Source organism: Pristis pectinata, chromosome 18 (genome assembly GCF_009764475.1).
Source record: "Pristis pectinata isolate sPriPec2 chromosome 18, sPriPec2.1.pri, whole genome shotgun sequence".
Taxonomy (NCBI): Eukaryota; Metazoa; Chordata; class Chondrichthyes; order Rhinopristiformes; family Pristidae; genus Pristis; species Pristis pectinata.
Genome location: NC_067422.1, coordinates 47,582 through 59,854, shown reverse-complemented (window position 1 = coordinate 59,854; position 12,273 = coordinate 47,582). Strand labels below are relative to the sequence as shown.

At 45.6% G+C, this 12,273-nt stretch overlaps 1 protein-coding gene across 1 annotated transcript in view; it reads left to right on the top strand.

The window, feature by feature from the left end:
- Positions 1-12,273, top strand: part of LOC127580004 ((E3-independent) E2 ubiquitin-conjugating enzyme UBE2O) — a 132,891-nt gene that overhangs the window by 83,702 nt on the left and 36,916 nt on the right. Inside the window, exons 9-10 of the mRNA XM_052033126.1 lie at positions 56-642; positions 4,663-4,817. Coding sequence (XP_051889086.1) covers positions 56-642; positions 4,663-4,817 — 742 coding nt within the window. The remainder of the gene's footprint in view (positions 1-55; positions 643-4,662; positions 4,818-12,273) is intronic.

Genomic DNA, 12,273 nt, shown 5'->3' with positions numbered 1-12,273 from the left:
AAACTTGAATAGAATTATAATTGGGTCAAATTCAGCTTGCCCTTGTATCTTTTAGGTTAAAAGACTCTTTGACAAAGAGATGGTGAAGAAAATTCTGAATAACGTGGACACCCAAGAAGTGGATCATATGGACAAATTCTCTGTTGCTTTGGGTGATGGCTCCGTCATGGTCACCTCATCTGTTTCAGGACTTGGTGGTTCAAAACTAAGGTTAGGTTGTGATGGCGCAACCCAGATGCCCATTGGAATGAAATCACAGTCTTTAAATGGGGTTGTACAGAAGGAATCAATTTTGAGCAATGGCCCTGTCCCCACTCAAGTTAACTTACAAAACCAGCCGGAAGAAAGAGTGAAAGATGGGAACTGGAAGGATATTGGGCAGCCTGCAGTGATTCTGGAAGAAGCTTCATTGGGAAGAAGTCAAGCTGTAAAGCTGCAGCTTGTAGAACAGGATGCAGATGACGAAGGTGCTGAGGACACTGATGAAACCAGCTCGATTTCTTCTTCTGCAAGTTCAACTGCATCATCGCAAAGTGGCGGACAAGGGCGTAAAAAAAGTGTCCCACTTTCTATTAAAAACCTGAAAAAGAAGCACAAGAAGAAGAAAAACAAACCCTCCAGAGAATTCAAACCAGGTGATAGGTGAGATGTTGCCCTTACCAGAAGGAAGCACCAGATCAAATACTCGTGCTAGTATAATGGATTAACAGGGTTGAAAGATTAAAAGGTGCTCGGGATGCTTGGCTTTATTGGCCCAAGACACAGCAATGGGCTGAATAGCTTCCATCTGTCATAAATATTCTATATACTCCCAGACTAACTGGAAAATGTGTAAGGTGCCACTAGATATCTTTATTAGTCTCATGTACATCAAAACACAGTGAAATACATCTTTTGCACAGAATGTTCTGGGTTGATCTTGTAGTGACACATTTCCCCCTCAATCAATTTTGTGCTATTGCCTATAGTACTGAGATCAAGAATAATCTTCAGATAGCCAGTGGTGACAGAAGATAATTTGGTTACAGACATCTATTTTTTTTCTATTTATGGGAATTATCAGTTTAAACATGCTGTGATTCCACCTGCCAGTGGTGTGGGGATGCAGTATTTCCATTGAGGGAGTGTGGAGATGGCAATTTATCATGGAAGTTGGTGACTGGCATCATGGGCAGGCATAATGAGCCTGCTGCTATCAGTCATTTGGTTATTCCTCTGAGCATTAGAATTTGCACAGCTATGGTTACAGGATGGTAGGGCAGTTAACCCCTCTAGCTACTTCAATTTGGTGCAGAGTTAAGAACTATTGACAAGGAAATTGAATGGACAATATAATATGAAATTCAAAAATGCTTGTAGAAGTAACAAATCTGATAGATGGTCATGTGGGGGAGCAAAGAGACTTGGGGAGCAAAGAGACTTGGGGATCAAGATTCACAAATAAATGAGAACATCTTCAAATGGATGAGACTGTTAGTGAAATCCTGGGTTTTATACCAAGAACTAGAAAATAGTTGAAGTGTGATGAATCCATAAAATCTTAGTAACTAAATGGTGGTCATACTGTGTTCATTATTGGGTTCACACTATGGGAAGGATGTTCAGCTTTTATTGAGGAATCAATACAAATTCAGATCGATGTGATTTCCTATATGTAAAGTTAGTTAAGAGGGAGATTTAAATCTGTTTTCCAAATAGTGGTTGAATTTCAGGACTGGAGACATAAAATTAAGCAGTGAGTTGAGATTGATTATATACTGCTAAATTAGTAACTGAATGAGAGCAGACGACTAAAGGATCTTGTGTATGCTGCATAACAAAAAATGTCCCTGCATTGCAGCACAAAATGAAAAATTAGTTATTATTTTGGATTGTCCCACACACATTTCACAAATTTCAACCCCATCCAGGTCCTTAACACTCTAGGTAGTCCAGTCAATACCAGGGAAATTAATCTCCCACTAATACAACCCTCCCCTTGTTTCTCAGTTCTACCCACTTGGCCTCACTGGATGATCCCACAAGAACGTCATCTCTAAGCACTGCTGTTGTGTGCTCTCTTACCAAAAAGGCAACACTCCCTCCTTCCTTACCTCTGTCACACCTGTAGCATCTGTATCCTGGAATATTGAGCTGCCAGTCCTACCCTTCTCTCAGCCATGTTTCTGGTATGGCTATAACATCCCAGTCCTCAGCCAATCCATGCTCTGACTTTGTCTGCCTTGCCTGTTAAACCTTGTGCATCATAATAAATGCAGTTTAACTGGATATTCCTTTCCCTGCCTTTACTGTGCCCTAGCTATCCTGATTACTAAACTTGCTCCTGCTGAGAGTCCCACCCACCCACCCCTCTGCCACTCTGGTTTAAACTCTCCTGTGTTGAACTAGCAAATTTCCCTGCAAGGATATTGGCCCCTCTGGTTCAAGTGCAACCTATCCCTCTTGTACAGGTTACCTCTACCCCAGAAAAGATCCCAGTGGTCCAAGAACCCAAATCCCTGCACCAATTTCTCAGCTGCAAATTCATCTGGCCTATCTTTCTATTTCTGACCTCACTAGCACATGGCACTGGGAGTAATCCAGAGATTACTACCCTTGAGGTCCTGCTTCTTAACTTGCCTAACTCCCTCTACTCATTACTACAGGAACTCATTCCTTGTTCTACCTCTGTCGTTTGCACCAACATGTACAATGACCTCTGGCTGTTTGCTCTCCCGCTTGAGAATTTTCTGCAGCTGTTCAGAGACGTCCTTGACCCTGGTACCTGGGAGGCAACACCATCCTGGTGTCTCTTCTGTAGCCACAGAATCTCCTGTCCATGCCCCCTTCACCAAGTCTCCTATCACTATCACCCTGTCTGACTACACCCTTTCCTTCTGAGCCTCAGAGCTGGTCACAGTGCCAGAGACCTGACTACTGCTGCTAGCCCCTGAAAGAACATCCCCCTCTAAAATATCCAAAGAGGTATACCTGTTAGTGAGGGGAATGGCCACTGGGGAACCCTGCACTGCCTGTCTGCTCCCCTTGCTTTGCCTGGTAGTTACCCATCTATCTGAAGCCTGCACCTTGGGTGTGACCACCTCAGTAAAAGTCTCATCTATGAAGCTGTCAGCTCCCTTGATCCTGAGTGCATCCATTTCCTTGATCTGGTCTGTCAGGAACCATGAAGATCCCTGACTTCCCACATCTTGCAGTAGGAGCATTCCACTGCCCTGACTACCATCCTGCCTACACTGAATCAAGTACTAAGGATCAACAGCAAAATAAAACCTTGTCTGTTCTTGCCTGTGCCGCCTCACTGAAGCTTTTTTTTTAAAAAGATCCGTTCTCACTCCTAACACTTGGGCCACTTAACCATCTCAGCCTGAAGCCTCTTGAGCCAAAGCCTCAGTTCCCCACTCCTACACTGGCCCTGCTATTTACTCTGCCCCACCAGAGTATGACCTCCCAAAGTGCATTACCTCACACTTACCTGGATTAACTTCCATCTGACACTGGTCCATCCCACTTTCCAACTAATCTATTTCCTGCTGTATCTTTAAACAAACCTCATGTACAATTCCACCGATTTTTGTGTTGCCTGAAAACTTACGAATCGTGTTCCCTCCATTCACATCCAAGTTATCTATATATTACAAGCAGCAAAGATTCCAGCACCTATCCCTGTAGTACACCACTTATTACAGATTTTGAGTCAGGAAGAACACCCATCAACCACTACCCCCCTGCCCCCTCACCCAGCCAATTCTGGATCCAGGTCAACATGCCTCAGATCCTTTAGGCCTTCAGTTTAATGAGTTCACATGGGAGATGCCTGAAAAAAGAGAATTTGCAGGTCATAGAAACATAGAAAACCTGCAGCACAATTCAGGCCCTTCAGCCCACAAAGCTGTGCCAAACAATAGAGGATGGGTGAGGAAATGACACAAGCTGGATTGATACTGCATAAAGTGGGTGCAGACTCGATGGATCAAAATGCCACCACCTTTTCTGTAACAAAAGGCTTGCTAGGCCTCCTTAGAGGGCAGTTGGGATTTGGTGTTGCTGTGGCTCTGGATTTACAAAGGCAAAACTGCTAAGGATATCAGTGAACCATAATTTTACTACAATCTTGTTTCATGGTGAATGTTACTGATTTCAGTTTTTCATTATGTAAATGTCCCTCTTGAATGGGTGTCTTCGGATTGTTAATCTACACATCTGGATCAATAGCCCAGTAATGTTATTGTTTCTGTACCCTCTTATTGAATTAGATTTCCCAAAGCAAAGTTGCTCTGTGCATCAGCTGCAAGACAGCTAGAGTGAGAAATGGCTTATGAAATATTTCAGTAGAGAAGAAACTAAGGTGAGGTGAGGTAACTATCATTTGGACCAGTTCAAGTGCATGTATCTGTTTGGGTGGGGGTTGCATAGGTAGATGACAAGCCTCTGGGTTTGGAGTTTTTACATGCGCGACACTAGTGGCATCATCACTGTAGTAGAGTCATGAATTAGACTTGCGCTCTTGGATTCAGTCTGAGTAGCCCTATACTTTTGTGTGCTGCCTTCTGGCTGATGCTTTGACTTTCTCACAATTTGCCCATAACTTTAACATCCTTGCTTCTCCTCACTCTCTAACTTTGAGAAAGTCATTTCAAATTGTAATTTTCATTTCTTTCCTAGAATTGCTGTGGAGATTCTGAAAACCAGCACTAGTGTGGATGTGATGTGGCAGGATGGCACAGTGGAGAAAAATATTCGATCTAATGACTTGCTGCCGGTCCATCATGTAGATAATAATGAGTTCTGCCCTGGAGACTTTGTGCTGGATAAGCGTGGTAAGTGATGAAGTTCAAGTCTTAATTCTAAGAAACGAGCAGGAACAAACAGGTCTGAAAATGCCTGGAATGTCAAAGAGAATGCAGTTTGGTGATTTGAGGACTTCAGCCAATTGTAGATCCCAACCATACCAGAGTTCAATATATTGGTACAGCACTGCAGTGTTAAAGATATACTCTACAGATCAAGGATAAATGGCATAAATCAGTGGTTGCCCAAATTTAGAATTCTATGAGGTGGTTTTGCAGAGAGACAATGGCACAGACAGAACAGGACGGTTGAGGGTTATGGACCCTGAGTGGTGGGGGGAGGGGCCCTAAGGGTGGGTGGGTGGCGGGTGGGGAAAATTGGGTATGCAAAAGCTATATAGTAATGATACAAAGGGAAAAAGTGGAGAGCAGTTATTGAAGCGTGTTCTGGAGAATTTTCTTGACCAGAACATTCATGTCCAAATAAGAGGGGCATCAGTTCTGGGCAATGATGTGATCCAAATGAAGCCAGTATTCTTGGGGCAGCATTTAGGAATGGGAACCATGGTATTATGGGGTTTAAAATAGACATGGGGAAAAAATATGGGCCTACCTCTGAGAAAGTTGTCATCAGTTTCTGTGGGATGAGAACAGATCGAGCTTGGTATATTGATACCAAGGTTGGCAAGCAAAACTGAAATGTGATAATTATCAGCGTTCAAGGACACTTGAAGATTTGGGGCTAACAGGTCTTCTGATGCAGATAGAAGAATCATAGAGTACTCCACAGCGCAGTAACAGGCCCTTCACATCTAGTCCATTCTGCCAAGTCCCATCTACCTGCACCTGGACCATATCCCCCTCAACACTTCCCGTGTCCCTATCCAATCTTCTCTCAAATATTACAATTGAACCCGCATCTACCACTTCTGGCAGCTCATTCCACACTCGCACCACCCTCTGAGTGAAAGTTTCCCCTCAGATTCCACTTAAATATTTCACCTTTCACCCTAAACCTGTGTCTTCTAATTCTAGTCTCACCCGACCTTAGGGGGAAAAGCCTGCATGTATTCACCTTATCTATACTCATAATTTTGTATACTGCTATAAGATCTCCCCTCATTCTCTTACGTTCCAGGGAATGAAGTCCTAACCTATTCAACCTTTCCCTATAACTCGGCTCCTTAAGTCCCAGCAACATCCTTGTAGATTTCCTCTGCAATCTTTCAAGCTTATTGATATCTTTCCTGTAGGTAGGTGACCAGAACTGCACACAATACTCCAAATTCAGCCTCATCAATGTCTTATACAAATTCAACATAACATCCCAACTCCTGTCCTTAATGCCAATGTGCCAAAAGCGCTCTTTTCGACCCTATCTACCTGTGATGCCACTTTCAAGGAACTATGGATCTGTATTACAAGGTCCCTTTGTTCTACTGCACACTTCGGAGCCCTACTATTCACTGTGCAAGTCTTACCCTGGTTTGTCCTCCCAAAATGCAACCCCTCACACGTCTGTTCTAAACTCTATCTGCCATTTCTCAGCCCATTTTCCTACATCACGCTTCAAGCTTTGGCCTTCCTCGCTGTCACTATGCCCCCAATCTTGGTGTCATTGACAAATTTGATCCTGTTTACCACATTATCATCTAAATCGTTAATATAGATGATAAACCTCAATGGACCCAGCACCAACTCCTGCAGCACACCACTAGTCACAGGCCTCCAGATAGACAGCCATCTACTACCACTCTCTAGCTTCTCCTGCTAAGCCAATGTTGAATCCAATTAACAACTTCATCCTGAATGCCAAGTAACTTAACCTTCTGGACCAGCCTCCCGTGTGGGACTTAATCAAAGGCCTTGCTAAAGTCCATGTAGACAACGTCCACCACCTTTCCCTCTTCGACCTTCTTGGTAGCCTCCTCAAACTCTTAAGATTGGTCAGACATGATCTACCACACAAAGCCATATTGACCATCCCTAATCAGGCCCTGTCTATCTAAATACTTATATCCAGTCCTTTAGAATACCTTCCAATAATTTACCCACGACTGTCAGGCTCACCAGCCTGTAATTTCCCAGCTTATTCTTAGAGCCTGCCTTGAACAACGGAACAACATTAGCTATCCTCCAGTCCTCCAGCACCTCACCTGTGGCTAAGAACATTTTAAGTATCTCTGCCAGAACCACTGCAATTTTTGGACTAGCCTCCCACAAGGTCTGAGGGGACACCTTGTTAGGCCTTGGGGATTTATCCACCTTAATTCTCCATCAGACAGCCAGCACCACCTCTTCCATAATCCGGATATGGTCCATGACTTCACTACTCTTTTGCCTCAGTTCTATAGTCTTTGTCTCCAGAGTAAATATGGATGCAAAAAATTCATTTAAGATCTCCCACATCTCTTTCGGCTCCATGCATTGATGACCACACTGATCTTCAAGAGGGCCAGTTTTGTCCCTTGCTACCCTTTTGCTCTAAATATAGCTATAGAAACCCTTGGGATTCTCTTTCACCTTGTCAGCCAGAGCAACCTCATGTCCTCTTTTTGCCCTCCTGATTTCTCCCTCAAGTGTTCTCTCGTATTTCTTATACTACTCAAGCACCTCCTTGATCTTAACTGCCCATACCTGATGTGTACCACCAGGGCCTCGATATCCTTCGATAACCAAGGTTCCCTAAACCTGTTAGTCTTGCCTTTTATTCTAACAGGAACATACAGATTCTGTACTCTCAATATTTCACTTTTGACTCTTTGCAGGAAAACAGCCTATCTGAATCCATGCCTGCCGGATCTCTTCTGATGCCATCAAAATTGGCCTTACTCCAATTTAAAATCTTAACCCAAGGACAGTGCTATCCTTCATTTGAAACTAATATAATTATGATCACTAGATCCAAAAGTGTTCCCCTACACCCACGTCACTTCTCTCGTTCCCTAAGAGGAGATCCAGTATCGCGCTCTCTCCAGTTGGGACCTCTACATATTGATTGAGGAAACTTTCCCGAACACATTTGATAAACTCTATCCCATCCAATCCCTTTACAGCGTGGGAGTTCCAGTCAATATGTGGAAAGTTAAAATAACCTATCACAATCTTACTTTTCTTGCAACTGTCTGCTATCTCTCTACAAATTTGTTCTCTAAATCCCACTGACATTGGGAAATCTATAATGTAGCCCCATTAACGTAATCATCCTTTTCTTCCTGTTCCACCCATATTGTCTCAGGAGACGAGCCCTCCAGTATGTCCTCTAAGATTTTTATTTGTCACATGTACGTCGAAACACACAGTGAAATGCATCTTTTTGCATAGCATTCTGGGGGCAGCCCACAAGTGTCGCCACGTTTCCGGCGCCAACATGACGTGCCCATAACTTCCTAACCTGTACGTCTTTGGAATGTGGGAGGAAACCGGAGCACCTGGAGGAAACCCATGCAGACACGGGGAGAACGTACAAACTCCTTAGAGGCAGTGGCCGGATTTGAACCCGGGTCGCTGGCGCTGTAAAGTGTTACACTAACCACTACACTAACGTGCCTGCCCTCTGAGCGCTGCCGTGACATTTTCCCTGATGAGTATTGGTATTGCTTCATTATTGTCACTTGTACAGAGGTACAGTGGAAAAACTTGTTCTGCATACCGATTGTACAGGTCAATTCATTACACAGTGCAGTTACATTGAGTTAGTACAGAGTGCATTGAGGTAGTACAGGTAAAATCAATAACAGTACAGAATAAAGTGTCACAGCTACAGAGAGTGCAGTGCAGGTAGACAATAAGCTGCAAGGTCACAACAAGGTAGATTGTGAGGGCAGAGTCCATCTCATCGAATAAGGGAACTGTTCAATAGTCTTTTCACAGTGGGATAGAAGCTGTCCTTAAGCCTGGTGGTATGTGCCCTCAGGCTCCTGTGTCTTCGACCTGATAGAAGAGGAGAGAAGAGAGAATGAGCCGGGTGGGTGGGGTCTTTGATTATGCTGGCTGCTTCACCAAGGTAGCGAGAGGTAAAGACAAGAGTCCATGGAGGGGAGGCTGGTTTCCGTGACACGTTGGGCTGTGTCCACAAGTCTCTGCAGTTTCTTGTGGTCCTGGGCAGAGCAGTTGCCTTACCAAGCTGTGATGCATCCAGATAGGATGCTTTCTATGGTGCATTGACAAAAGTTGGTGAGAGTTGAAGGGGACATACCGAATTTCTTTAGCCTCCTGAGGAAGTAGAGGCACTGGTGAGCTTTCTTTGCTGTGGCATCTACATGATTTGACTAGGACAGGCTATTGGTGATGTTCACTCCCAGGAACTTGAAGCTGTCAACCCTCGACCTCAGCACCATTGATGTAGACAGGTGAATGTACACTGCCCCATTTCCTGAAGTCAATGACCAGCTCTTTTGTTGACATTGAGGGAAAGGTTGTTGTCATGACACCATGCCATTAAGCTCTCTCACCTTCCTGTATCCTGACTCATCGTTGTTTGAGATGCAGCCTACAACGGTGGTCTCATCTGCAAACTTGAAGATGGAGCTAGAGCAGAATCTGGCCACACAGTCATGAGTAAAAAGGGAGTAGAGGGCTGAGGACGCAGCCTTGTGGGGGCACCAGTGTTGAGAATAATCGTGCTGGAGGTATTGCTGCCTGTCCTCACTGATTGCGGTCTGTGGTCAGAAAGTCAAGGATCCAGTTACAGAGGGAGGTGTTGAGTCCTAGGTCTTGGAGTTTGGTGATGAGTTTGCTTGGGATGCCACCCCTCCCCCTTTCATACCTCCCTCTGTCATGTCTAGAACATCGGAACCCTAGAATATTGAGTTGCCAGTCCTGCCCTTCCTGCAACCAAGTCTCACTAATGGTTACAACATAATTCCATGTGCTGATCCATGCCCTAAGTTCATCTGCCTCACCTACTTCTGCTCCTTGCGTCGAAATAGATGCATCTCAGAATATTAGTCCCACTATGCTCATCAACCAGTCAATTTCTGTCTCTGCTTGTAGGGTTTACATCTGCTTTCCCCACAACTACTCCACTTGCTGCCCTTCCACTCTGGTCCCCACCTCCCTGCAACTCTAAACTAGTTGTTTAAAGCCCCTGCCCCTCCCCCCTCCCGGGCAGCACTAGCAAACCTTCCCGCAAGAATATTGGTCCCCCTCAAGTTCAGGTGTAAACTGTCCCGTTTGTACAGGTCCCACCGATCGTGGAAGAGAGCCGAATGATTCAAAAATCTGGAGCCCTCCCTGCTGTACCATCTCCTTAGCCATGTGTTAAACTGCACTATCTTCCTATTCCTTGCCTCACTATCGGGTTGCACGGGTAGCAATCCTGAGATCATCACCTTGGAGGTTCTTTCTTTGAACTTGGCACCTAACTCCCTGCACTTTGCAGTACCTCGTTACCCTTCCTGCCCATGTCCGTAGTGCCGATATGGACCACTACTTCTGGCTGCGCACCCTTCCCCTGAAGAATGCTGTAGACTCTAAGATGTCTCTGACCCCTGGCGCCAGGAGGCAACATACCATCCGGGAGTCTCGTTCTTCCCTATTGAATCTCCTATCTGTTCCCCTAACCATTGAATACCCCATCAGTACTGCACTGCTCTTCCCCTTCCCTTCTGAGCCACAGAGCCAAATTTGGTGCTAGAGACCTGGCTGCTGTGGCTTTCCTCTGGTAGATAGTTTTCCCCAACCCAAGCCAACCCACCTCCCCCTCCCCCTCCTCCTCCACCACCCCCCCCCCCCCCCCCCCACCCCCCCAAAAAAGTATCCAAAACTATATACTTGCTTTTGACGGGAATGGCTACAGGGGTACCATGCACTGACTGCCTGTTCCCTTTTTTCTCTCTCCTGACAATCACTCAGCTACCTTCAACCGAGGTGTGACTGCCTCCCTGTAACTCCTGTCTGTCATCTCCTCAGACTAGACTTCACATCCATCTTTGCCATGAAGGACATATGTCAGGCCCTTTGGTCCACAGTGCTGTGCCCAACTAAATGACCAATTAAACTAGTCCCCTCTGCCTACACAAGGTCCATATCCCTCCATTCTCTTTATATTCATATGCCTAAGAGCCTGTTAAAGACCACTATCGTATTAGCCTTCACTACCACCCCGGCAGCATGTTCCAGGCACCCACCACTGTTTTTAAATAAAACTTAACCACATCTCCTTTGAGCTTGCCCCCCTCTCTCCTCAAGTGCATGGTCTCTAGTATTAGACATTTCAACCCTGTGGAAAAAGATACCAGTGTCTATCTATGCCTCTCATAATCTTCTGAACTTCTATTCTCTCACTCTGTCGTTCCAGAGAAAATAACTCAAGTTTGCTCAACCTCTCCTTGTTTAGATAACCTGGTAAACCTCTTCTGCACCCTCTCCAAAGCCTCCACATCCTCCCCATAATAGGGTTGTCTTAGATTGAAATGGGATATTTGTCAATTGAGATTTTAACTTGGACAAGTGCAAAGTGATGCATTTTGGGAAGTTAAAACTAGGGAAGGGCCTACACAGTGAACTGAGGGGAACAGATGACCTGCAACCTGCCTCCATAAGGTGCTGCTCTCTGGAACAGCAGGTTTAAAAAAAACTTCGAAGCTTTCGTTTCGGCAGGCTTCGGGACTTTGGAACAAGTTTTTTTTTTAATAACTCTCGGGAATAGTGGGGCAGGACTGCGCAGGAGAGTGACGTCAGCAGGTAGCGCATGGGCAGTGTAAAAAGTGGAGCGCCATATCCAGCGGGCAGTGGAGTGAGAGGGAGCAAAGTGATTGGGCTTTGGCTCAACGGGCTTAGGCGCTAAAGGGGCAAGGAAAGGTAGGTGACTTGAGGAAAGGAAGTAGTATGAGTGTGGTTTTCTGTGCTGTGTCAGATGTGGGAGTTCCCGGAGTCTCCCAGCCTCCGGGAAGGCGACATCTGCACCTGGTGTGTCGAGCTGCAGCTCCTAAGGGTCTGCTAGGGAACTGGAGATGCAGATCGATGACCTTCGTATGGTCAGGGAGAATGAGGAAGTGATAGGAAGGAGTTATAGGCAGGTGGTCACACCAGGGCCACGGGAGTCAGGCAAGTGGGTCACAGTCAGGAGGGGAAAGGGGAATAGTCAGGTACTAGAGAGTACCCCTGTGGCTGTACCCCTTGACAATAAGTACTCCTGCTTGAGTACTGTTGGGGGAGACAGTCTACCTGGGGGAAGCAACAGTGGCAGTGTCTGGCACAGAGTCCGGCCCTGTGGCTCAGAAGGGTAGGGAAGGAGAGAGGAGGGCAGTAGTGACGGGACTCTATAGTTAGGTGGGTGGGCAGACAGGCGATTCTGTGGATGCAGGAAAGAAACTCGGAAGGTTGTTTGCCTCCCAGGTGCCAGGGTCTGGGATGTTTCAGATCGCGTCCAAGATATCCTGCAGAGGGAGGGACAACAGCCAGAGGTCGTGGTACATATTGGTACCAACGACATAGGAAAAGGGATGAGTCCCTGAAAAAAAAGACTATAGGGAGTTCGGAA